At 48.9% G+C, this 27,904-nt stretch overlaps 1 protein-coding gene across 3 annotated transcripts in view; it reads left to right on the top strand.

The window, feature by feature from the left end:
* The window catches only part of LOC148535181 (putative E3 ISG15--protein ligase HERC6), a 157,615-nt gene that overhangs the window by 6,622 nt on the left and 123,089 nt on the right, over positions 1-27,904 (top strand). For all 3 annotated transcript variants that reach the window (XR_015876088.1, XM_088464478.1, XM_088464477.1), the window contains exons 2-3: positions 9,024-9,183; positions 14,282-14,358. Coding sequence is in view for 2 of the 3 variants with exons in the window: in XM_088464478.1 (XP_088320604.1) it covers positions 9,024-9,183; positions 14,282-14,358 (237 nt within the window). In the remaining variant the exon portion in view is untranslated. The remainder of the gene's footprint in view (positions 1-9,023; positions 9,184-14,281; positions 14,359-27,904) is intronic.

Genomic DNA, 27,904 nt, shown 5'->3' with positions numbered 1-27,904 from the left:
ACTATGCCCCTTGTCTCCGGACTCTCCACTGACCGGCAAGGATTGCAGTATACTACTTCATGTCCGCAACACTGCTGGGAACCGACTCCAGCAGCATAGTGTATATGATCTAGTACACTGCTAAGGGCAAATGCAGGATTTTGGGTGGGGATGTTAGAGAGAGAGAGAGAAAGAGAGGGGGGGCAGACAGAGAGAGGGGAGGGAGTGAGATATAGGGTGGGATGTAAGCATCACATCCGTGATGTGGTACATTCCAACTGTCTTCGGGTACATACTGCAGTTGATTACCGCGATATATACCTAGAATATCACAAAAGACAGCTCTTCTGATTACTGCTGTCCTTTGCGATGGCTCCAGACAGAGGGACTTCTGGGTTTAACACCCAGAAGTCCCTCTGGCGTCCTTCTGCGCATGCGCAGAAGGCCGCAAGCTGCAGTCGGTGATGGGAGTGATCCGATCACATCCCTCCCAAAGGGGAGCGCCCCGATAAGAAGCCCATAAGCTTGTATGGGGTAACGCCACCTGAATATGGCGTTACCCATAAGGACAAAACATTCTAGTGCTTTGTACATGGGGGAATGCAGTAAAACCCCAGAATACTGCATTTTCGGGGGTATTACCTCATTTTCCCCTTTAGTACATGCCACTCATGGAGAGGGGAGAGAGAGTGAGATCTGTCCCTGCACAAACTGGCTCTACGGAGGCAAGATGTCATCCTCCTCATCCACCAATTCTTCACCCTCTTCAGTGTTGTGTACATCCTCATCCTCACAGAGTATTAATTCGACCCTGCTGGAATCCACCACCACCACAGGTCCCTCTGTACGTTCTGGAGGCTGGTGTCCCTGGAAGAGTTGACAATTCATTTTTATGAACATCATCTTCTACACATTTTGTGGAAGCAACCTCCTACCCCTTTCGCTGACAAGGTTCCCGGCTGCACTCTACACTCTTTCGGAGTACACACTGGAGGGGGGGGCAACTCAGGTAAAATAGAGCCAGTTTGTACAGGGGCCTCCAAATTGCTTCTTTTTCCTGCCATTACAGGTACGGACTGTCTGACATCCCTACTTGGATGCTGTCACCAATGTAATCTTCCACCATTCTGTCAGTGGTGACAGTATCATATGCAGTGACAGTAGACATGTCAGAAATTGTTGGCATGTCCTTCAGTCCAGACCAGATGTCCAAACCGGCCCTTGACTTATGACACAGGCGCACGCTTGGCGCTGCTACTGTGTTGATGCACGTGCGGCTACAGCGCACACAAGTCACAAAAACAGAAAAAGAGAAGAATTGTTTATTTTTTGTGGAGCGCACTTTGGGGGTTACACCACCCTTTAACAGACTTATGGGACACAGGCGCACGCTTGGCGCTGCTCCTTTGTTGATGCACGTGCAGCCACAGTGCACACAATTCACAAACACAGAAAATAATTTTTTATTTTTGTTGGAGTGCACTTTGGGGGTTACACCACCCTTTAAGAGATGAGCCAGCCGGCCCTTTACTTATGGGACACAGGCGCATGCTTGGCGCTGCTCCTTTGTTGATGCACGTGCAACCACAGTGCACACGATTCACAAACACAGAAAATTTTTTTCTATTTTGTTTGGAGTGCACTTTGGGGGTTACAGCACCCTTTAACAGACGAGCCAGCTGGCCCTTTACTTATGACACAGGCGCACGCTTGGCGCTACAGTACTTTGTTGATGCACATGCTGCTACTGCGCACACAATTCACAAACACAGAAAAAAAATATATATATATTTTTGGAGTGCACTTTGGGGGTTACAGCACCCTTTAACGGACAAGCCAGCTGGCCCTTGATTTATGACATAGGCACACACTTGGCGCTACTTTGTTGATGCACGTGCGGCTACAGCGCACACAATTCACAAACACAGAATAAATTATTTTTTTATTTTGTTTGGAGTGCACTTTGGGGGTTACACCACCCTTTAACAGACGAGCCAGCCGGCCCTTTACTTATGACACAGGCGCACGCTTGGCGCTGCTACTTTGTTGATGCATGTGCGGCTACTGAGCACACAATTCACAAACACAGAAACATTTCTTTTTTTTTGGAATGCACTTTGGGGGTTACAGCACCCTTTAATGGACAAGCCAGCCGGCCCTTGATTTATGACACAGGTGCACACTTGGCGCTACTTTGTTGATGCACGTGCGACTACTGCGCACACAATTCACGAACACAGAATTTTTTTTATTTTTTTTGGGAGTACACTTTGGGGGAGCACCCCTGATGGACAGATCACCCTCTGGACAACACTACAGCACCCCTTTAGGACTACAGCCTTTATGGGACACTGCACAACACAGTCCAGCCAGCCCCTATAGACTTTGGAGTGGACAACTGACTGCACAACACAGCCCAGCCAGCCCATATGACAGCAGCACAACACAGCCCAGCCAGCCCCTATGGACAACAGCAGCACAACACAGCCCAGTCAGCCCCTATGGACTGAGTGGACACAGGTCCTGATTCAGAGCTGGTCGCTTGCTCTGAATCAGAGCCGAACTTTTTTTTTTAGAACGGCCTCCTGGCCGCTCGCATAGCTGTGGGTGGTCACCCACAGCTATAGCGAGCAGCCAGGAAGATGGTCGCGATGGTCAAGACCATCACGACCATTGGGCTTGCGACGAGACCCTTGTGGTAGGGTCTCGTTGCAGCAAGCCCCAGAGAGCTTTCGGCTCAAACAGAGCCGAAAGCTCTCCCACTGACATGTGTTGTCAGTGGGGCCGCCTCCAGACGGTAGGCGTTCTCATGGGAACACCTCCGTCTGGGCAGCCACCCCCCCGGCCCGCCCACCAAAGGGGGCGTGCCATCACTCAACATCGACAGCCCGCCCCCTTTGGTGCGAGACCCGGAGCGACGGCTTGCCCGTCGCTATCCGGGTCCCGCGCATGCGCACGACGGAGCCGGCTCCATCGTGCACATGCGCTCTGGGTCACCATCGTCCCAGTTGCGAGCGCTCAGCGCTTGCGACCGGGTCTGAATCAGGCCCACAGCCCCTATTGACAACAGCAGCACAACACAGCCCAGCCAGCCCTAGCTCCCACCCTCCCTCTTCACTGTCCACAGCTGGAGTGAGAAATTGTGCCGACGCGGGGACCTTTTATGGTGTCCAAAACCTGCGAGATCCGCAAGGCGGGATGATGACGTTTTGCCTCGATTTCAGTTCCAAGTCAGGCGGGAAAACCCGAGCCGGACTCGGTTCCCGACTCGGATCGGGGGGGCTCAGGGGGTTCGGATTTCAGAAATCCGAACCCGCTCATCCCTAGTTCAGAGTGGCCCGGAATGTTTGTGGCAGTGTGGGGTCTCCTGGACAACAGCACCGTCCGCCCCGCCTATAATCCGGCCATGAATAAGAGCTGCCCTTTGCAGTGTGAGAACTTCTGGGTTTATTATCCAGAAGTTCCTCTGGTGTCCTTCTGCTAATCTGTCGAGGGACCAAGGAAAAACTCTGAGAAGAAGCCCATAGAATTCTATTAGGCAACGCCATCTGTAGATGGCTTTGCCCATTGTGACCAAGCGGAGCATGGTACATATGCGAAATGTAGGCCTTAATTCACATACCGATGCAATGACTATTTCTTCTTCCTCCACTAGGGGACACATGGACAACTCTGGGTATATCCTGGAGAGGAGAATCTGGGCACCAAACAGTTAATGCAAAATACCCACAAACCCAGGCTCCTCTCCTCTATACCCCGCTCCCAGACACGGAACCTCAGTTTGAGTTTGGTGCCAGCAGGAGCTGGGCATCAGTTCATAGGGGGGCCACTTTAGGTGGTTCCCCACTGTTTGTTTAATTTATTTTATTTTTATAGCTTATCAGATTGGGCAGTGTAAGGCGTCCTATAGGACGCCCCCACCTCCGCTCCACCAACACCAGCACCAGTGGCCTCAGCACTGGTGACTGGGTCAATGTCTTCGGCTGCGGACTACACAGGATGTAGCTGCCAGCTGCAGCAGCGCGCATCAGGGAATATCCGGTAAGATGGATCCCTGCATGCAGGGAGCCACAAGTCAGCGGGTTTCACCACCGTAGCAGGCGACCTACGGCAGTGCTAATAGTGAGGGGCACCCGGTCTGACCATGCTCACCACTAGACCACCAGGGACTTTGATATGGAGCAGAGGCTTCTTTATTGCAGTAGCTGCCATTTCCCTGGGGGTTATACCAGCTGGGGGGAGGCGGGTGCTTCCCTGTTCGCCCCTCCCCTAGGGCGCGCTTTATCCAAGGGGCCAGCAAGTCCGAGGCACATTTTACCTTCACTCCTCCCCCAACGCGTCCATTTTAGCTATAGCCTGTCTCATTATCGGAGAGTGAAGCAGGACTCCGGTATCTTCTGATATCTTGCTCCCAGCAGCTGCGCTACTTTCCTGGCTCCTTTGTTGAGCTTTGCCCACATATTCTGCATCGAGTGGTCTGAGTTTGTGCTGTATGAAAGTGTACTTTCCTAATATTTGTGCCTCTGGGGCTGGTCGCTGAGGGTACATTCCTAGAGTGCTGCGTATGCACGTCTATGCAATGGCGTTCAAACGCACTGGCATGCCTGCATTTTACCGACCACCCCCCATCCCCACCCACAAATGGCACTTCCTGTCAATCACTCTGCGATAGGTCTGTGTAGTCACTGCGATCGCACTCCCGATCGCAGTGGCTGGTTCGCGCATGCGGACTGCGATGCATGCGCAGAGCGCAACAATCGGCTAATTGTGTTGCGTGATCGCAGTTGCGATCAGTAGTGAATCAGACCCTTAGTCACTACAGTTGCACATATTAAAGAAGCAGCTTCTTATCTATCCGAAGCATCTATAAATTCTGGGATTTTAACCTCTAAAGACTCTGCCAGCGGCTGCCAGAAGAGCTCTCTGGCTGCACACCTGAAAAGAGGACACAGAATCTGTGAAGACTCTGGAAGACCTTCTCTTTTCAGGTGACGTTCTGTTTGGTCCTGAATTGGATAAGATCGTGACTAAGTTGGCAGCATCCAAATTGGCTTTCTTACCATCTGTCACCACTACGAGACCCAGGACATCTTGTTCCTTTTGCCCTCAGGGTAAGGCCAGAGGTCAGCCATTCCCCAGAACCCAGGGTTCTGCTCTTAAAAGTTCCAAGCCCAGAGGTAAACAACCCTGGTCCACCAGACGTCCAGTTTTAAAAACAGCTGACAAACCTTCCGCATGATGGGGCGAGCCTCCTCCCAGGGGACCTTGGAATGGGAGGCCGGTTTCTTCATTTTTAGGCAGTGTGATTGCAGACCACAACAGATGCCTGGATTAGGGGAGTGGTATCTCAAGGATACGTTCTCGCTTTTCGTCAGCGTCCACCGGCCTTCCTACACAGCCGGAAAAGGCAGAAGCTCTTGAGGCGCCTATTCATTTTCTCATGACCTCAGAGGTCGTTATTCCTGTTCCCCTGCCCCAGAAAGGGTCTGGTTTTTATGGCAATCTATTTCTAGTTCAGAAGCCGGACAGCTTTTTCCAACCCATCCTCAATTTAACACACCTGAACAAATTTCTTTGGATTCCTAAATTTTGCATGGAGTCCCTGCAGTCCATCATTCAAGCTTTGGAACCAGGGGACTTTATGGCATCACTGGATATACAGGATGTTTATTTACATATCCCTATATAAACCAATTTTCAACATTTTCTCAGGTTTGCTGTCCAAACCAGACTCTACCAATTTCAGGCATTACACTTTGGACTGTCCACGGCCCCTCGGGTGTTCACGAAAGTCATAGCAGCACATCAGCGCCACAAGGGCATTAGAATCTTACCATACCTGGACAACATACTTCTCTTGGCAGGCACAGCACCTCCTTTGGGGACGTCCAGTCCAGATCCGGGAGCTCTCCTGGTTGATGCACTGGCAGTTGCCTAGATTTTTCCACTAATTTGTGTCTTCCCTCCGATCTACATGATTCCTCGGGTCCTTCACAAGTTCAAGCTGGAAGGAGGCACTCTGATCCTAGTGGCTCCGGATTGGCCCCGGAGGGTGAGGTATGCAGATCTACTGGGCCTGTCCATAGATGCCCCACTGCACCTTCCACTACGGATGGACCTTCTGTCTTAGGACCCCTGCTTCCATCCGGATCCAGCCCATCCCGCTTTTACCGGGTGGCTTTTGAGACGTCCATCTTAAGAGTGAAATGATTCTCCAGGAGGGTTGTTAGGACCATGCTGCAAGCAAGGAAACTTCAGCTCGTATCTATCATCTGGTTTGGCATACCTATTTTTCTTGGTATTTGAATAGGGGTTTAAACCCCAGGTCTTTCCTCCTTTCCTTTCTTTTTTGTAGACATGTCTGGATTTGGGCCTTCGGCTCTCATCCTTGAAGGTCCAGGTTTTTGTCTTGTCTGTCCTTTTTCAAAGACAGATAGCTCTGCTTCCTGAGGTGCACACTTTTTTTCCAGGGAGTTCTCCACGTACAGCCACCGTTTGTTACTCCTGTGGCTCTCTAGGATCTTTCTTTAGTTCTCTGAGCTCTCCAGTCAGCTCCATTTGAGCCATTGCAGTCAGTCGACTTGCGTCGGCTCACGTGGAAAACGGTTTCTATTAGCCATTACGTGGGCTCAGAGGGTATCTGATTTCAGCACTCTCTCATGTCGCTCTCCTTTTCTTGTGTTCTTAAGGACTTGCTTAGGCTACCTTCCCAAGGTAGTGTCCCATTTTCATATTAATCAGGAAATAGTGATTCCTGAATTTCAGTCTTCGGATCCATCTCACCTTGTGGCTTCGTTGGATGTGGTGAGGGCTCTCCATTTGTATGTCAAAAGGACTTAGAGGTTTTGTAAGATGAAGTCTCTATTTGTTTTGTATGATTTTAACAATAAGGGTCTTTTTGAATCACTGGGAAGATTCACAGGAAGTTCATCATTAGAGGTGTGCATAGATTTATAAAGAAACTTTGAGGGTCTATTGATGAAGAAGCTTTAAAGAGTCAATTGATAAAGAAGCTTTGAGGAATCGATGAGGAGTCAAATAATAAGCTTTGAGGACTGGAGTGTACTTGACTGGAGTTTGGCCTGATGGGCCAGGTTGCAGCCTTGAGGGCTGGGGTATACTTGGCTCGTTGCAGTCTTGAGGGCTGAGGTGTACTTGGCTGATTGCAGCCTTGACGGCTGAGTTATACTTGGCTGGTAGCAGCCTTGAGGGCTGAAGTATAGCAGGGAATCCACGCAGACACTGTAGTGCAGCAGAGACTTCTGTGATGTTAGTAATAGGAAGTATATACAGACAATGAAGTGCGGCAGGGACTGCTGTGGTGTACTAGCAGAAAGTCCATATAGACACTGAAGTGCGGCAGAGGCTGCTGATGTAATTAGCAGATAGTTCACATTGGTACGACAGAGACTGCTGTGGTTACTAACAGATAGTCCACACAGATGCTGAAGTGCAGCAGAGACAGTTGAGATACACGCTGGACACGAGGAGCTGGAACATACAGGAACATGAACTCCCTCACAGGAACCGGAAGCTACGTACTGAACGCTATAGCCGGCATCAGAGCAGAGAACCAGCTGGGGTAAAAAAGGTAGAAGATCCAATTGGTGAAGGGAGGAAGTGATGGAGCAGTAAGGTAGGAGGACTTCACGGAGTAGCAGCGCGGCGTCCATGTCTCCTAGCAACGGGCCTGAGAGAACTGCCCGGGGCACTGTCCAACAAGACGCAGCGGCGGCTTGTAACAAAGGGCTGGCCAGCTACTAAGCCGACCTTAGCACACTGGCTACAATTTACCATTCACCAGGCTTACTCCTTGGTGAACCTACCTGCCCCTGCCGTGGTGACGGCCAATCCACCCAGTCAGTGGATACTTCGTGGGTAGCCTACTGTGGGGCTTCTGCAGAACACCTCTGTAAGGCTGCCACATGGTCGTCTATCAGATTTTATGCTTTTGATATTTTTGCGATCTCGAATGCCGCCTTCAGGTGTTCTGTTCTCATTGCAGCTCAAAAGTGTCCCCGTCCATAGGGAACAACTTTAGGACTTCCCAGAATTGTCCCTGTGCCCCCTAGTTGCAGAAGAAGAAAAGTTGACTTATGTCTTACCTGTTAAGTTTTTTTCTTCTACTCCATAGGGTACACTGGACACCCACCCTGATGCACCTGTCTGCGGGGGTGTTTCCTTGGTAACCAGTCTGGCTCTACTTCCATGATATGTATGGTTCTGTATGTATGCCGGTCTTAATTCTCCTCTGCCTCGCTTTGGCTTTGATGCATCCCACCCCCAATTTCTCCCTAAGGGCTCTATTTATTAAAATTATTTTTACTAAAATAAAGTGAAAAAGGGTGTTTTCAGACCCGTTTCACATTATTTTAGTATCACCTAAATTTACTAAAGGGCAATTGGAGTAGAATTTGTGTGCAGTCTCTGTCATGGGCCCCCTCCTCTCAGTCCGGCGGCACACTGAGCGCAGTCCGGCCAGCTCCACACTGATAGACTCTAGGCACTAGAGCGTGCCCAGAGTCTATAGCGCATGCACAGGTCACTGGGAAAATGGTCAGCGGTGGCCATTTTCCCTGTACTGTGCATGCGCAAAACGACGGGAAAATGGTCACGGCGGCCATTTTCCAGGCGTTTTTACAGCGCTGACACTGGCGCCGACGTGGGACTCCAGAGAGGTAAGTATAATATGGGTGCAAGGTATAATATGGGTGCCCCCCTCCAGGACCCAGCTGCCCGTGTGCATCGCACACCCTGCACCCATTATAAATACGCCCCTGATCATGCTGTCATGATGAAGGGCCTGTTATGTGGAGGCCTGGAGCTGTAGCTCCATCTGCCCCATTGTTAATCTGGTCCTGCCCCTAGTTACCAAATTAAAATAATCAGTGCTATAGGCTCAAAGAAGAACAAAAGTTTTCCCTCAGTGCCAGGTGTGTATTGTAATTGATTTGAGAGCTTTAACCCTATTTATATGCTGGAGTATCTGCAACCACTTTCTATGCATGTTCCGATGAAATGCTGTGTGCTTTGCTTCATGACAGAACAAATCCATGCACTGGAAGCCCAGACTATTGTTGCTGTGAGCTGTGGGTCAAACCACTCTGTGGCAATATGTAATGAAGGCAACGTATATACCTGGGGCGAAGGAACACATGGACAACTTGGGTCAGGAAAACTTCCTCAGAAAACTCCTAGTCCAAGGTAAACTACGATTTTATTAACTGTAATCATAGATACCTGTTTGCTTCCAAAGTATGTCAATGGGAGTCATTTAAGAAGCTGTAAATTTTTTGGTGCCCACTGTGCCTGGTTGTATATCATTATGCACAGATCTGTACACTAACATGGGTCTTTGCAAAGGAACAGATTTTTGCTGTGGATGGTAGATCAATCAAGGTGGAATGCATTGGCTATGCCTGCTGCCTAAATTGCTGCAAATTGCTTTTGTATAGACCAACTGGTGGATTCCAGAAGTAGTCGAAAGAAAGTTCTTGCTCACTAAGTACTGTATACGAGAGTGTAGAAGCATCCAGATAATCGATAGGGGATAAGATCCAGCAGGTTAGTCCTCACAGTCACAGCCAGGGCCATAACTAGGTGTGCACAACCAATGCCACCGCACAGAGCGCAGGGCTCTGTGGGTGGCACCGTTGCTGCCCCATGGCCCTTGCTTCTGGCTATCGGGGTGCCTGGAATGGCACCCTGTAGCCAGTATTACTGCGTCAGTGCCATCCGGAACATCCGTTGGAAGCTGTGAGCATACCATACACTCTCCCGTCTGTATGTATAGTCGCTTGGAGCCTCCTGACTGAGCTAGCGCCCCGCCGTCATGAGCTCAGGGGGCAGAAGGGGCACAGGGCACTTGGAAGCTATACAGATAAGAGCCAAAAGAGTAGTGTTCCAGCGACAATTATTAAAATACATAAAAGTAGAGGTCAAAACATATGCAATAATCCTATAGAGTCGGGAGCATAGGTTCAGAGAAGATGGTTCACAAAGATAAATTTACTCTGGTGAAAGACCTCAACATTACTCTGCCCTCATGTATTTCCTTGGGAAGCAGTCGGGAAGCCGACTGTCTAATCCCGGCAAGGGGTTAAATGTCATTATACCTGCGCCGGGAGCCCGACACCCGACTTACCGATTGAGGGTAAGCCGGGCGCGGACAGCCACGGGGGTGGGGGTGGGGGGTGGTTAGGTTTAGGGTTCCCGGGGGGGACTTAGGGTTAGGCACCCCCCCAGGGGGCTTGGGTGTAGGCATTTAGAGGGGGGATTAGGGTTAGGCACTCGGGGGGGGGATGGTTAGGGTTAGGCACCCCTAAAGGAGGGTTAGGGTTAGGGGGTAGAATAGGGTAGAAAATACTTGCCTGACGATTGGGATTTTCACTGCTGCCGGGATGCCGCTGTCGAGATTTGAACCGCCGGCTATGTGGCCGGCGGTCAGTCATACTGAATCCATTTCCTTTATAATTGTATAAGCAAGGCAGCAAATAGCCTTTTGTGTTGTACCCCATGAACAAAATATCTTATGTCACTAGTTTACTTCCATGGAAGGTAACACTGCAGGAAGGTCCAGACTAACAATGGGGAGGATGGAGCTACAGCTCCAAGCCTCCACCTAAAAATAGGCCCATCATAATGGCAGCACGATGATGATGACCAGCTGCATAGTTGGCCATAAATCTTAAGTATCAAAATTGTATTTCTAGTCTTCTCACAAAATGATGCAAATTTTACATTTTTATGTATTTAGGGGCCTATTCGTCAAGGCATTGTTATCAATAGTGATAATTCTGTTTTGAACTCACTGTGAGGTCAAAGAACCTTTCAGAGGCATTCATCATGCCTCTTTATCTAAAGGATAACTTCCAAATAGCTTCTCTTTCTGTGGAGTCAGCTTTTCGAAAGTGAGAGACTTTTCTTCTGCTGCTTTGGTTTTCCTATATTCTTCAGTCTGTCTTCAAGCTATGCATGTGCAGCATGATGACAGGCTGCAAAGATTCTCTGAAAACTGGAGCAGCAGAAGAAAAGTGTCCCATCAAAAACAGAAGACAGATGGTACAGAGGGACCAACTGGAGCGCTGACAAGCACCGCTGGCATGAAGACTCCTCTCGTGTGGTGGTGAGTGTGGTGGAGCTGGGAGGAGGGATGGGGGCGGAGCTGGCCGCCGCAGGCATGAGATAGATCTGAAAAGAAGCCCCTGCTACTGGCTGCCGTGTAAATGGATACATCTCTGTATACGCATGTTCTAGAGGTTCTTGACATACCCTCACTAAACTTATGTGCGCAGGGGCAATTTAAGAGCGGAGAAGGCCCGTGTGCAGACTCAGTGCAGACCCCCTCCTCTTAAGCAGAGCAGTAGATTCTGGCTCTGTGCCAGAATGTACTGTGCGGGTCTCCGGAAAATGACGCTCGCACCTTATTACCGTGGACATCTGTACTACACATCTGTACTACACATGGCCGCCACCATTTTCCCTGTGATTTTTGCTGATCTGTAGCACCTGCCTTTGAAGACTGCGGAGAGGTAAGTATAGCCATTTGTCACTTTTGGCAAATGCTATAAGGGCCAATGGCCTGATGGGCCGGTCCGGATACTAGGAGACAGGGGCTTGCAGTGAGATCATGCACCCTTGAGATGTAACCACGCCACATTTTACGTGACTGCACGCGCCGTGTATAACTATATATGGCTGTAGGGTGTGCAATGTGGGTCTCCATGGACATCTCACACCCTGCTCCCATTATTGATACGACCTTGTATATGTGAATGCTCCTTTACCACCCATTTACACACATTGGGAGCAATTCATTTCTTTTGGTGGTGGCTTTTATTTTTTTTTTAAGACTCCCGAGGGAGCAATTCAATTGTTGCTCCATCAGGGCATGATAACCTCCTGAGGGTGCGAGCAGAAATGTGTGAGAAACCCCCTGGTTAGGGTGTGCTAACCGCAGTTAGCGCACCCTAACCAGAACTTTAAATGGGTTTTACACGGCTAAACCCGGTCTCATAGGGGCGAAGAGGGCGATAATTAATGAGAGTCCAGAACAATTGAATTGTAACAATGGGCAATCATTAATTTTCACTTCGTAAAAACAATTTAATCGCCCCCACTGAGCCATAAGTGGCATAGATTTGTGCACTCATTTATGAAGCAAGATTGGTAGCAAAACTTATTGTAATTGTCACGTGTATGTGTTTCATTCAAGATGGTGAAAACTATCAAAAACAAAATGCAGCATCATTTTCAAGGACAGATTTTATTGTGTAGTATCCTGCTTTTTGTTGTGTTGGAGTGATAAGTTAATGTTGAAGCAAGGACCATAAAGTGTTTTTTTGGAGGTGGTTAGGAAAAAAATACACATTTGTTTTTAGTTCACTTTCTTGCTATAACTTTTTCATCCATTTTGGGCTACATTTTATTTTCCATGTCTGAGGGGCCTATTCATCATACCTAAACTTTGGAGGTAATTAGGTTTAGAGCTCGCATGGAGTTCTACCTAATTACCAGAGGAATTCATCATTCCTCCTCCCTATAATTATCTATTCTGAAAAGCTGTCATTTTTGCGATGACAGCTTTTCGGGAAATAGATAATTATCCCTATCTACACTAACTTACCGCAGCTGGAAACAGTGCTGCACATGCGCTGTTAAATTCGTTAACCCAGCGCATGCGCAGCACTGCCTAAACCTGCGGTAAGTTTGTGTCCCCCCCTCTGCTCACCTGCCCCCCCCTCCCCCCGCTCACCTCCCCCCCTTCAGCACTTACCTGTCCGCGCAGCAGCCTCACACTCCGTCTGCTATGCCATCACGTGTTCTCCCCTCAGTAGTTTAGAAAGAAAAAAAAAACTTTTTTTTTTTCTAAACTTTATTGTGTTCTGCTGGGGAGAACACATGACAGCATAGCAGACGGAGCCCAGAGCGACGAAGGAAGACCCCGGGGGACTTGCCCAGCTGGAAGCAGGTAAGTGTTACCTACTATACGCCACCTCACAGTGGCGAATAGTAACACCATCAAATTCCAAAAATACATAATTTTCGGAATTTGATGAATACCATAATTTCCATATCCCCATACTAATGTATGGGGAGTGTGGATATTAACACAGAGGGACTTAGCAAGGAGATATCAGTGATATCTCCTGTGCTAAGTGTGTTCATGAATGCTAAAATAACGCTAGTTAGGGAAAATGTCCTTAAAAATGTTATTTTAGTGTTGATGAAAAGGCACCTGATGGAGTAAACAGACTAACGGTATTTTATTAAAATTTTATTACAAAAGGTAAAATTTGTGTGGGTTATGCATATGCAAATATATTAATAAATACTTGCCTACCCTCCCGAAAACCTCTGGGAGATTCCCACATTAGGGGGAGTCCAGGTAAGCAGTCGCTGGCTTCGACACACCCCACAAACATAGATGACGCCTCCATTTTCAAAGCCATTCCCCGTCTCTGCCCCAAATTGTCTTCAGCCTGTCATTCAGGCTGCGGCTAACTCCACACTGTGAATGGAGCTGCAGCACCATGGCGGCAGATGCGCATTGCGGCTTCGGCACAGAATAAAATTGGTCAATTGCGATCCGGGTCTGAATCTCGCCCTTTGCACCTTGGCAAAACCATGTTTTACAGCAGGTGGGAGAGATTTAAAATTTGCAGATAGATTTAAAGTTGGGAAGGGTGTGTCCAAAGTGAGATGTGAATTGCAGTGTAGAAATAAAGCTGCACAGCATTTGTGGGGTACAAGCAAAAGCTGGCAGTATTTACCATGCCTGCAAAACTAATAAACATATTTGCATCTCTGTATTGCAACATTGCATACTGACACATTGCATACTTACAGGTGATCACTCTGGGGATGGGGGCGGACTCTACACGTCATTGGGCCCCACACCTGTCACAGCATAATGCAGCGAATCGGACAGCCGTGGGGGAAGGGGGGGGGGGTTGTGAGGCTAAAATAACACAATTGTTATAGGATCCCATCATATTGGCTCCGCCCCCTCGCTATGGACTTGCAATTCCCGGTATTCTACTCCCAACTTCACTAGGAAGTGGGTGGGATGCGGTATAACAGAACCACCCACTCTTCTAGGAGTCCGGGGGACTGCCCAAAAATTCAGCAGTCTGCCAGACATCCCAGAAGAGTAGGTAAGTACACAACATCAGTTGTCCAGGTCCAGAGTTCATTTTTTTTCTTTACTTTTCACCACATCAGAATCAGTCCCTTGTTGTACTGCCAACGGAACACTTTTTAGTTAACGTTTTGTTTTTATTTTCTATATTTTATATTGCAGAAGAACAACCGGGCTCTCCGACATAAAAATAATACAGATATCTTGTGGACATTACCATACAATTGCACTTTCTGAAGGTAAGCACTTTATAATACCTAGGTTTCTGGCAGGCTGCTTATATTCCTATGGGAATCAAATCTCATTGGTTGCAAAGATAATTAAAAAAAAAGATATTCCGTCTTCTAATACTCACTTCACAGTTTATTTTAAACTGCCCTAACCCCTAGCTGGGGGTAGATATATATAACACAGGTCTATAAACCCAGGTAAAATCTATAAAGCTATGGCCAGTGTCCTCACAACTATGGATGTAAACAATGCAAAAGGTGCAGTACTCAGGACTAAGATAAATGATACATGTGCATGACAACAGTGCAGTGGCGTAACTAGGGTATTTGGAGCCCAGGGCAAATTTGTAAATGGAGCCCCCCCGGCGAAAAATGGGCTTGGTCACAAGGGGCACTGAAAAATGGGGCGTGTCAACATGACACACACCCCTTTATTGTCACTGGGAACATTTCTTTCTGTTTGCACCTTAATGCAGTGCCCCTTCCAAAGTCCCCCCTATGCAGTGCCCCCAGTTGTGGTCCCTCTTATTCAGGCCTACAGTAGTGCCCCTTACACAGTTCCCCCTGTAGTAGTCCCCCTTATGCAGCCTGCCATTAGTTCCCCTTATACAATGCCCCCAGTAGTGATCTCCCATATGCATCCCCCCAGTAGTGATCCCCCATATGCAGTGCCCTTTATACAATGCCCCCAGGAGTGATCCCCCCCTTATGCAGGCCCCCAGTAGTTATCCCCCCTATGCAGTGCCCCCTGTAGTGGTTCTCCCTTTTCAGTGCCCCCTGTAGTGGTCCCCCCTGTGCAGTGCCCCCAGTAGTAAGCCCCTTATATAGTGCCCCAGTAGGAGTCCCCCTTGATGCAGTGACCCCAGTAGTAGTCCCCCCAGTAGTAGTCCCCAGTAGTGGCCCCCCAGTAGTAGTCCCCCCTATACAGTCAATCCTTCCGGGCTGCCGCGTTCTGCATTATGGGAGAGACGTCATGACGCTCTCCCATTACCCACTGCAGGAGCCGGAAGGGAGCCAACTCTGGTAGTGGGCGCTGTGGCTGCAGCAGTCAATGAGAGTCTATCTGACTCTCATTGGCTGCTTTTTAACACACACATCGCCGCCAGCGCTGGCGGTGATGTGTGTGCAGCAGCAGCCAAAGAGAGTCTGTCTGACCTCATTGGCTGCTGATTCACACACACATCGCTGCCGCTCGGCGGTGATGTGTGTGCAGTAGCAGCAGCAGCCAAAGAGAGTCGTCTGACTCTCATTGGCTGCTGGTTAACACACACATCGCCACCAGCGCTGGTGGCGATGTGTGTGTTAGCACAGCTTGGGCCCGCCCGCCTGCCACCCTTCTCCTGGCGCTATTGGGCAAGCGCTCAGGGGGAGGGAAGGGGCTCTGCTGTGCAGCACAGGACCGGCGCTGGGAAGCCTAGCGCCGGTCCTGTGTAAATGTGCAGCGCTGACCGCACACACTGCGGTTGGCGCTACACAGGCTAACTGCGGCGGGCCGGTACCATGGCCGGCGGCGCCCCCCCACGCTCGCACTGCCCTAGTTACGCCACTGCAACAGTGCCCTTCACCATGGAATATTGGGCAATTATTCAGCATGGTTAGGCCAATTGTTGCATACTGCGCATGCATGGCGATCTCATTGCAATTATGGACGCACTGTGGAATCCATTGCAGAGTGAGTGACAGCCCATGAGCATTTGGGGGTGGTAACGGGGGAGTGGTTGGAGAAACTTAGTTGTGCCTGTTCGTTTGAACGCCTGGGGCATACATTCTGTATTGGAAGTCAGTAGAAATTAGGTCTTCTCTATTGTTAGGTTTGTATTAGAAATCACGAGGTGTGTTTACCATAAAACTGACAGTTTTATTTATTTGATAAATATAGCACAGATGACTCTGGAATGTCAATATTCAGAATGGATAAACAAGTCCTTGTAAAAGCTGTCTACCTGACATTGGATAGGTGTGTACCCTCCGCCGACCGACCTGCACACCCAATCCTGGTCACCTGTCGGATCTCCTGGTTTTTAATCATGCTTAAAAAGTAGGAGTCCCGGCCGCCAACCAGGCGACCATTTTTGTAGTGTGTAGGCTGCGGAGAGCAGAGCTGGTGACCGATCTCTGGTCCCGGCAGCCCAACACGCCTTCAGGCATCATGGCAGCAGAAGGCAGCAGCAGGACGATGGAGGAGGTGACAGCGGGTGACAGTGCTGCCTCCCATTTCAAAAATGGCGTTGCAGCGCCATTTTTTTAATTCAAGATGGCCGCGGTGACCCGATCACAGCTTGCCATGTTATCTCCCCGCCCCCATTATGCCGGCTTATATAAACCAGCAAGAGGCAGCGGGCATCTGTCCGACACAAGAATACCAGACTCATGAATGAAGTAATGGATCCTTACACATGGTAAATGAATAGAGAACAAGACTTTTTTTTCCATGAGAACGCCTACCGTCTGGGGCCGGCCCCACTAACATCACAAGTGATGTCAGTGGGAGTGCTTTCGGCTCTGTTAGAGCCGAAAGCTCTCTAGGGCTTTCGGCAACGAGACCCTACCACAAGGGTCTCGTCGCAAGCCCGATGGTCGCGATGGTCTTGACCATCGCGACCATCTTCCTGGCCGCTCGCTATAGCTGTGGGTGGTCACCCACAACTATGCGAGCGGCCAGGAGGCCGCTCTAAAAACACAGAAGGCCGGCCCTGATTCAGAGCGAGCGCAGTCAGGGGTGCCGGAGATAGCACCGGGCTCCAGCCCTGGCCTTGGGTGCCCTGGAGAGGGGGGAACCCAGCATGGCTGACTAGCTAGGGGCATGAATGCTTTGGCCAGGGGGACCCGATCAAGTGTGTCCCCTGGCTGTGGCATTATCCCCCTGCTAGTGGAGTACCAGTGCCAGCTCCAAGAGCCTGGTGCTGGTTCGTCAAATATGGGGGACCCCTACATGTTTTGTTCCCTGTATTTTTTCAACCAGGGCTAGCTCAAAGAGCCAAGGGCTGGTTGTGCCTCTGTGTGGGGAACCCCACACTGCTGTATTTAGGGTTTTTTGGAAACCTGAAATCCTGTCCCCATCCAATAATCAGGTTATTAATTCTCAACCTCCCCCTGCACAGCTGAATGTATTTTTTTTTAGCAGACACAGATTGGGGGTCTGCTGAAAAATTGGACAAGTGAGTAGCAAGGATTGAATGTAGAATCTGTGAGCAGGCCTGCAGTAGGATTGTATTAACAGTCTGATCTGCCGTGGATTGGACAAGTGTGTACCCAGCATAAGTAACAGCAATGAACAGAGTCATACACTCATGATTAGGCAAACTTGGAAATTCCAGATGTTTAGTCATGATACCGTATATATACACAACAATGATCAGAGGGCCTGATTCAGAGCCTCTCGTAAGCGGCCGCTCGTTCGCTCCGAGCGATGTTCGCACATCTGCACATGCGTATGGGTTTTAGTACGCATGCGCGAACCAGTCAGTGCAGTCGAAAATTGTGTGCTCGCAAAATAGCGAATGCCTGCTAATTTGAGTGACAGGATGAGTCGTTTGTGGGTGGTAACAGGGGAAGGTGCTTGAAAATGGGGAGTGGAGATCTGAACGCAGGCGTGCCAAACAGTCAAAACGGGCGTTTTAAGGGTGTGCATAATTAACAAAGCAGCGTCATTGACCACATCACTTGGTTGTCTTTTAGCCTGAACTGCTCGCATGATTGCGGTAGGAAAATACCACCACAAGCACTGCGAGCAGTTCATACGCCTTTCGATGTACTCGATTAATCTAATAAATAGCGGAGATGACGTATGATGCGAGCGGCCAGGGGGCATTTTTTCCAAAATAGTGAGCTCATGTTTCGTTCGCTTGTTCAGACACAGAGGCGTCAACAGACCGCAAAGAGCGAGCGCTTAATTTAAATAGCCAGCCCCTTTTTCTGAACGAGCAGCCGCAAATAGTGTCCGGCTCTGAATCAGGCCCAGAGTCCAGGATACACCAGTAACTGAGACTGGTCCAAAGCTCCTCAGCATAACTGGCAAATGACCTTAACACCAGGTATGTTAAGCATGAGTTCTTACACTAGGTGGATTGCGTAGAGCTGAAATATGTGCAGACAGTGGTCATCATGATACAGCTCAACTGGATGTGGATTTGGCTGAATACTAAAGTCAGGTACTGCAGGATTTTCCACTAGAAGTCAGCCAACAGCGTGAGTAACAAGGAAAGGTAACTCTATAGAGACAGCAATATTGCATGCCTCCAACTGAGCCAGGAATATACAGTTAGGGATAAATGTATTAAAGTGAGAGTTTTTATAAGTGGAGATGTTACCCATAGCAACCAATCAGACTCTAGCCATTATCTTCTAGAAGTTTAGTTAAATGTTAAGTAGAATCTGATTGCTTGCTATAGGCAACATCTCAAGTTCTAAAAACTCACTTTAGTAAATATACCCCTAAGTACTAGGAAGCTGGACTGCATGCAGGAACATGGATGACCAGCCGAGAATCCTGGCTAGGATCTGTCAGGGATCAGAACCAGGAGGATATGTAGTATTCTGAAGCAAAGAACTTAAGGCTCCATTTATCAACAAGTTTTATCATACGCAACGAGTTTTAAAAAGTTGCGGTGAACATTCCGCCAGTCACTGCAACCTTACTAATCGCATATGCAATTAGTATCGCAATTGCAATAAGAGCTGCCCTTTGCGAAGCAGCCGACGCCAGGTGAGGGGGTCTCCGTGGGACCCCGTGCCCTCCGAGCCCTGGGAACTTCCTCCTGGCGACTTGTGCAGGAAATCCTGGGCTCCTCCTCCCTACACCCGGAAGATTAGGAGGAGGAGGCAGAGGACCTAGGAGCAGCATGGGCCAGCACGCAGGACACTCAGGTGAGTGAGGGCCAGCGCTGGGCGACTGCGAGGCTTCTATAGGATCTCGCCAGGTTTTTCTGGCGTTACCCTTTGCACCGATAATAGAGTGGTCGGGGCTTAGTACATATGGAAATGCGGTAAAACACCCAATTTTTCCGTTTTTCCTTTAGTACATTCCGCCCTTAGTATGATAAATGGTGCTCCAGCCAATCAGCTCCCAATTGTCACTTTTCAAACCGAGGGAGTGCCATTATCATAAGCAATGAGTTTAAAAAATGAGCCCCTTAATCAGGAATAGTAGCAGCTGTATAAGGAAACTGAACCAGAAATTGCAGGAACCGTAGCAGGAAACAAAACTGAGAACATGCATCCCAGGACACTATGCTGGGAGCAAACAGTATCACTGACAATAGAGGAGTGTCAGAACAGAACTTAAATACCAGACAGCCAATCAGTACTACTAGGTAACTATACTTGCATAGCTGCTCAACTTGATTAAAAGCAAGCTCTCACATGCAGAGTAATACCATTACAGAAACTGACATCCTCACACTTGCAGATAGCACACCTGCGTCGCAGCTCAGAGTGATTGAAAGCACACACATGGGCAAAATCCTAAAAAATTAGAGTTATGGTATAAGGTACCTCAGTTTACTCTTTTTCTTTGAGGTCCATAGGGTCCACAGGATCTACCTTGGGGGTGTGTAGTTGCAGTGATCCATTGTAAACTTCCCATCGTCTGAGGATTGACCTGCGTGTGAATCAGTGACAATAACATACTTAATTGAAATAAAGACACGGAGACTTGTATTTGGCAGAATTTGTTAGCTATTTATTTAAAAACATATAATGAATTAGTTACTATATTAATTAAATTAATTTAAATATGGTGGCAAAGAAAGAACGGCTAACAACAGCCCAAGCCTAACACTATAAACACTCCAACCACAACACAATACGCTCAAGCCTTCTATCTTGACTACCCACCCGGTAAGGTGATGATGCTGCCCCCGGCAGGGTGGTCCAGCAGACTTTATGAGTCAACGAAGGTGAGCAAAACAATGAGTAAACAAATATTCACAGTGCTAATAGGTAACCTGCCGTTCTTTCCCGCCTAAAATAGCCAACGAAACAATCACCAAACCCAAATCAAAAAGAGCCCATAAAAATAAACTTTAGGGAGGGAGGGTGGGAAGACAGGAACAAAAGAGGCTGACTCCGCCTCCAACAATCTCTAATATCCCTGCTATAACCTACAACCCTAAAAACCCATTGGCCCTAATTATCACATGATTCCTCACACTGGTCTGCCATCAGCCTAGGAAGTTTAACCCTCTCCACTCCTATACAGTCATTTCGTTTATCTAAACTTCCCATCGTCTGAGGATTGACCTGCGTGTGAATCAGTGACAATAACATACTTAATTGAAATAAAGACATGGAGACTTGTATTTGGCAGAATTTGTTAGCTATTTATTTAAAAACATATAATGAATTAGTTACTATATTAATTAAATTAATTTAAATATGGTGGCAAAGAAAGAACGGCTAACAACAGCCCAAGCCTAACACTATAAACACTCCAACCACAACACAATACGCTCAAGCCTTCTATCTTGACTACCCACCCGGTAAGGTGATGATGCTGCCCCCGGCAGGGTGGTCCAGCAGACTTTATGAGTCAACGAAGGTGAGCAAAACAATGAGTAAACAAATATTCACAGTGCTAATAGGTAACCTGCCGTTCTTTCCCGCCAAAAGCAAGGTTCTGCCAAAAGAAACCTTGCACCGCCACCATAGAACTAACGCACAGAAACCACAACCTCAAACAGATCCTCAAGAAAAATAAACATACCTTCCTCCGCTAAATGAACCCCGTCAGACCGAAAAAGGTAAGTATACCGAAATTTTATCCTAGGATGTCTGACCACTGCCCCACCATTTTCCAACACAAATTTTGAAACCGTAAAGTTCACTTTCTTCCGGGCTTCATCAATGGCTCTGCCGTCAACCACACCACTCCAACACAATCTAGGGACCATGAAAGACCAAACTATTGTGCAAGCTGGCCATGCCATTATAATCTGACCCAAATCCTCCACCACCGCATGCCTTAAATCCAGAGATGTCCTCTTGCCCAAATCATTCCCGCCTAGATGAATAACCACGACTCTCGGTAAGCCATACCGCTGAACCTGCTGCAAGAGTTTAGGCTTAAGGCTCTCCCACAACATACCTCTGACCCCTATCCATCTAACTCCACTAGCCCCCGGAAACAACGGCGCGTCCTGCGCCTGCATGAACCTAGCCGCCCAAAAAACAAATGAATGGCCAATTATCCATACAGTACAATCATCAAAAGCCATTCCTATAATGAGGGAAAAACAAAGAAAACATTAAAGTTATTGTAAAATTTTAGCATATTTAATCATGTATATCTAACGGGGAACATATTACTGAGGATCTGCCAAAAAGAAAAAATTTTGATTTGAATCTTTAAAGATCAACAAGCTTCTGTGCCAATTTGAAGCAACATGAAGACACAAGAGGATAAGTTAAAATAAAAAAGAAGGGGGGGGGGGAGAGCGGGGGGGGGGGGGGTTTGGGAGAGATATCGGATAACACAAGTGAACTCGACCAGAGAGAAAACGTAAAACCTGCTGAGGGACATATAATTGTAATTATAAACCAAATAGCCGAATTAAATCCGTCAGATCAGGTAAAAAAATCGTCGAAACTCTCCAGACTCCCACTGAAATCAATGGCGAGTAGCTAGTCCCCGAGTAGGAAAGACAGGGGAAAACAAACAAGACCAGGACCAATGACATTTCGTAAAACATAACAAACCATATGTAACGTGCATGCACAACATTAACCTCAATGATTCGGTCGAATGTAACGCTTATAACTGGCTGATTTCCATCGGCCCAGAGCTTGAATCTGTGACTCTGGAAATCCCGCAGCAGCGGCGGAAGTGGCAGCACCAATTCGAAACGAATGCGTGCCGAACTCCCCTGGTGAGAGGCCCACGCTGCAAAGACATCGCCGCAGCATCCAACTAAACTGAAATTTTGTCAGCGGAAGCCCATCGCCATGCATCAGCCATGAGCCCTCCGCTGAGGGTCTGACAGATGCATAACGAGTGGCCAAGCCGACCGGACAAATTCGACAATCCGCCGAGGGGACCAATGTTATCCAGCGACCCCTGCCTAACTGATCGGTCTTAGAACGACGCAATCTGCACAGCAAGGACCTCTCACCCACCTTCACATCCGAACGCAGCATAGTTGAATCCCTCCACTTGGAGGGAGCAACCAATTCCGACACCCGGAAAGCACCATGAAAAGCCATGGAAAAAGCTAACTTAAACAAAAGCGTTTCGAAACCGGAGGCCGCCACGTCCGCAACCGCTCCTAGAATGGACGGTAACAGATAAATGTCTATAGGCCGTCTTTTATCGGGGTTAACCGGCTCAGCGCGCGCCCAACCTTTCAAGGCCTTTGTGATGACAAAACTCCTTGTAAGGTCAGGGATTCCCTTCAATTTGGAGAAAAACAAAATACCTGCCAGGTACCGTGAAACTACCGCTCTCGATTTGCCAGATACATACAGCTGCCAAATAAAAGCAAGCATCAATTGATGCTGACCCTTACCTCCAAGGCCTTGGCTACGGGAAAAAACTTCCCATTCTTCCCAAGACCGACGGTAAGCCTTGAGGGTACTTGGTGCAATGGACAGCTCCGCTAACCCCTCCAGTCCGGCTTGATAACCTGCCAAACATAAGAGGGGCACAGCACACCATCAGTCTCTGCATCAGGAGCCAATGTACGGAACCGACCCCATTGACATCTGGACAGCGCATCGGCAATCCCGTTGTCAACTCCGGGTACGTGTTGAGCTCGAAACAGCACATTATGGCGCAAACAGGCAAGCACCAGCTGCGCTAGCACACGCAAAACCAGCAACGACTTTGCTCGCTGCCCGTTTACCGCATGCACCACGCCCAGATTGTCACATCTGAACAGAATGCTGCGATTGCAGATGCGCTCGCCCCAGACCTCCAAGGCGACCATTATTGGGAACAGTTCTAAGAGCAGCATATCTCTTGTCAAACCTGCACGAATCCACTCCTCTGGCCAAGTTGCGACGCACCAGGATCCCCTCAGGTAGCAACCGAACCCCGAAGATCCTGCTGCATCGGTGAAAAGCTGCAAATCGACATTGCCCACCAGAGGGGATAACCATATCCTGATCCCATTAAAATCTGCCAAAAAGGAAACCCAAACTTCCAGGTCTCTCTTTATTTCTGACGATAAACGGATCAAATGGTGAGGTTTGGAAACCCCCGCTGTGGCCCTCTCTAGCTTTCTGCAAAATACCCTCCCCATCGGTATAACTCTACAGGCAAAGTTCATACAACCCAACAGTGATTGGGCCTGCCTGAGCGAAATTTTGCGCGCAACCAAACACTCTGAAATGGAATCTCGCAATTTGACAATTTTATCGCGCGGCAGCCGACAGGATCCAGCCAAGGTATCAATCTCGATACCTAAAAATGACAAACACGAGAGGGGTCCCTCTGTCTTTTCGTCTGCCACAGGTACTCCAAAATGAAAAAACAGCGCTCTCATGGAACCAAGTAACTCGTTACAACGCTCTGACCCAGCGGGCCCCACGCAGAGGAAGTCATCGAGATAGTGCGCTATCCCATGACCCCCACAAGAAAACTCTACGCACCAATGAAGGAAAGTGCTAAATTTTTCAAAGTATGCGCAGGAAATCGAACACCCCATAGGCAAGCACTTGTCTATGAAGTATTCCCCCCCAATGCGAAAACCCATGAACCTAAACGATTCGGGGTGCAAAGGAAGCAAACGAAAAGCTGACTCCACATCCATCTGAGCCATGAGGGCCCCGCGTCCATATGCCCTAACGATACTGAGAGCATCATCAAAAGACTGATACCTCACTGAACAGAATTCAGGAGGTATAGCATCATTAACGGAGGACCCCAATGGATAAGACAGATGCTGGATCAGCCGAAATTTTCCTGGAGTTTTCTTAGGCACCACCCCCACTGGGGAAAGAATCAGATTCCCCATTGGAGGATGCGCAAATGGACCCACCATACGTCCTAACTGAACCTCTTTCTCGACTTTTAACTGAAGAACGTCAGGAAAAAGTCGAGCTGATTGTAAATTTCTCGGGGAACCGACTCGAACTTCCCCTATAACTGGTAAACGAAAACCCAACTTGAACCCGAAAAACAAAAACTTAGCGTCCTGCCTATTAGGGTACCACCCTAGCCACCTGGACATAGCATCCAAACGGATAGGGGTTGGTGCCCTATTTAGCGCCTGCGCTACCTCCCGCTTTGGGAATAGCTCCTCCTCCCGACTTGGATCCCTGTTGGGCTGACAACCTGAAACAATTAGAGGCGGGGTGCGATCCGTTGCAACGCAAGCAAAGGTGTCGAAAACGGCACCGTTGGCCCTGGGAACAGGAGGCATTATTAAAGGCAAAACATTTACCTTTAAAAGGTGTCTGCGCAGAAAGCCGACCGGGGCCCGTCTGTCGACGCCCCGGGGAGGGATCAGAACTCGGGCGCCACGCCCCAGACCCCCCCTTATGAGTATCCCCGCCTACCCGAGAATCCTCCACTCCACCTTTTGGTGGTTGCGTGACGTCAAGCCACACTTCCACGTCCTTGCACCCAAAATCTAAGCGCTTGGATCCGTCCTGCTTGCGCCTAAATTCCTCATCATATGTTCTCCAGGCGCTGCCCCTGGATTTACGCTGCATCCCATGAATCAGGTGGATATACCTTATTACGTTCAGGTGCTCCCCTGGGCGATCTTTCAAGTAGCATGCTGCGAATACGCAAAACCCAGCAAGCCAGTTATCATAGGAACGAAAAGCTTCCAACCCCACCCCGCCTTTAAGCTTAGCTGCCTTGAAATCTTTTTGGCTTGCTCAGTTAAAATGAACATGTCCACATAATCGCCCTTCCTGATTTTTTTCTTGCAACAATCGCGCAGACCCCGCAATACTGCTGTATTGTCGCAATGCACCACACCTGGTTGATGCTGACGCTTCTTGGACTTCCGCGCGCTACTACTCTGACGCTGCTGCTTAGCCCGCTTATCCCGCCTATCCGCCTCCTTGCGCGCATATTTAGCAGCCCTCTTCCGCGCCTTTTTCGCGCTGCTGACAGAAGAAGCCAGAGAAGAAGAGGTCGACGACAAGTCAGAGACAGAGGAAGAAGAGGAGGCAGAGTCAGCAACATCATCATCTTCTGAGATCTCACCTGACGATCCGGACTGCTCCCTCCCGGACACGACCGATGATGAAGCCTCCTCGATGCTGAAATCCTGTTCCATAGCTTCGCCCTCAGCAGTATCTGAAACAGACGATGAAGCCGCCCCCTGGGCCGAAACCCTGGGCACGGTCGACACAGCAGGAGAAGACACAGCCGCACCAGCCCCAGACGCCTCTGGTCTTGCCAACTGAGCCGCAGCGGAGCCCATAGCCTTGCAAGCCTGCATGAACTGATCTACCGCTGGCCCTAGAGTAGCAGAAATTGAACGCTGCCTCTGATCCACCCTTTCACTATCTGCTTGGCTAGGAGCCAATGCCGCAACCATGGGAGCAAAAGCAGATGTCATTGATGACATCATGGCCGCAAAAGCTGCAGGGTCAAAGGACTGACTTGCACCCCCACTAGGGACCTGAGTATCCACATAGCCAGAAGCTGCTGCCCCAGACATGGCCCTGTCTGCTGATTGCTGACTAGCCTGCCAATCATCCTCCATCAGCTCTCCCTGTCCTAAAATGGCTGCCTCCCTGACTGACAAAGCCCCTAATGTGCTGCCAGGGCTGTCCATCTCCCCCACCTCGACATTCCCCACTTCATTAACTGTGGGGGAGTCCCCCCTGCCCCTCCGGGCACTAACAGGGCTATTAGCAGCCCTCCTTGCGGTGCGCGTGTGCGCCTGTGACCTTTGAACCCGCGGGGGGCGAGCGCTCACCGCCCTAATCGCGGCAGCTCTGCCCTCCCGCGGGCTCACTAACTGCCTCTCGCGGCTGCTCAGAGCAGCCGCGCCTTCCCCCCGCCGGCGGCTGTGTCCAGCCGCCCTGACAGCACCTGCTTGACGGCCGCGGGTAAGCGCGGCCGCGCCCGGCCGCCCATGACGCCGCGGGGCTGCGCGACTCGCGCTAGCCCCTTCAGCTCCCTCTTGAGAGGCAGGAGCCTCCCCAGAACTCCCTGGGCCTTCTTCCTGTGCCCGGTAACGGGCGGGGATCCGCGATGAGCGGTGCGGGCGGGGCATGCTACCAATTTGGGGGGGGTCACAGTCCTTATAAGGGTTAGGAGGATTGTTAGAAAATGCAGAGCGCAAAGGTGGGGGAGGGCAGAGAGAGAGAGGGATAGATGAAGAAGGTGAAGAACAAAGATAAGAAGAGGAAAGAAAAACAGAAGGATGGCTATGAAGAAAATATAACAGAGCTCAGGTAAGAGCACTTACCCACTCCAAGACAGGAACAAAAGAGGCTGACTCCGCCTCCAACAATCTCTAATATCCCTGCTATAACCTACAACCCTAAAAACCCATTGGCCCTAATTATCACATGATTCCTCACACTGGTCTGCCATCAGCCTAGGAAGTTTAACCCTCTCCACTCCTATACAGTCATTTCGTTTATCTACCAAACAGCTTACAGCTTTGAAGCTCCCACCATGCACTGGTCCTCCTCGATATACCCCACCCCCAGCTACAGGCATTCAGTTTGTAAACAGACGGAAAGTGGAGAAGGAAGTACAATGTACCCAAGAAACACTATCAAAATACAAAGAGGGAATCATTGATACGAAAAAGCAAAGAACAGATCCCAATTGAGGCCAGGTGCATCAGGGTGGGTGCCCTGTGGACCCTATGGACCTAGAAGAAAAAGAGTTATATCTATTTGATTTAACCAATTTGTCTGAACAACCGTTTTTGTTCATTTTTCTTCATTTGGGAGCAAATGGTCTATTGGCATTTGTTCCATACATTACCAGATTTTCGTTCCAACCAGCCAGATTGGACTGACAATCTTATAGTTTGTACCCAACTTTAGTCATTAGCCACCTGATTATAGGTCTGCATTAAGAACTAGTCACTAGATTGGATGTTTGCATTAAACACTAACTACCATATTGGAAGTCTACATTATACACTAGCCATATTGGAGGTCTGTTTTATACACAGGCTATTTATACACTTAGGCCCCCATTTACTAACGAGTTTTATCACCAAAATGAGTGATAAATGTCACTGTGTATGATAAATGGTTCCAGCCAATCAGCTCCCAACTGTCATTATTCTAACAGCTGACAGTTGGGAGCTGATTGGCTGGAGCACCATTTATCATACACAGTGGGGGCGATTCAAATGTTTTTTTGGGTGTGATAAGTAATGAGCGTCCAGTTTGATATTCAATTGTTCTGGGCGCTCATTCATTATCGCCCTCTTCGCCGCCTAAAAGACGAAGTTTAGCCGTCTAAAACGGCTAAACCCGTCTTAATTTCTGGTTAGGGAGCGCTATCTTCGGTTAGCATGCCCTAACCAGGGTGTTTCAGACACATCTCTACTCGCACCCTCCTGAGTGCGTGCAGAAATGCTGGCGTCGGCAGCTATCGCACCCTGACAGAGCAACAATAGAATTGCTC

Source organism: Taudactylus pleione, unplaced genomic scaffold, assembly GCF_031769625.1.
Source record: "Taudactylus pleione unplaced genomic scaffold, aTauple2 ptg000055l, whole genome shotgun sequence".
In the NCBI taxonomy this organism is placed as follows: Eukaryota; Metazoa; Chordata; class Amphibia; order Anura; family Myobatrachidae; genus Taudactylus; species Taudactylus pleione.
Note: the sequence above shows the minus strand (reverse complement) of the source record. Positions and strands in the feature narration are given on the sequence as shown.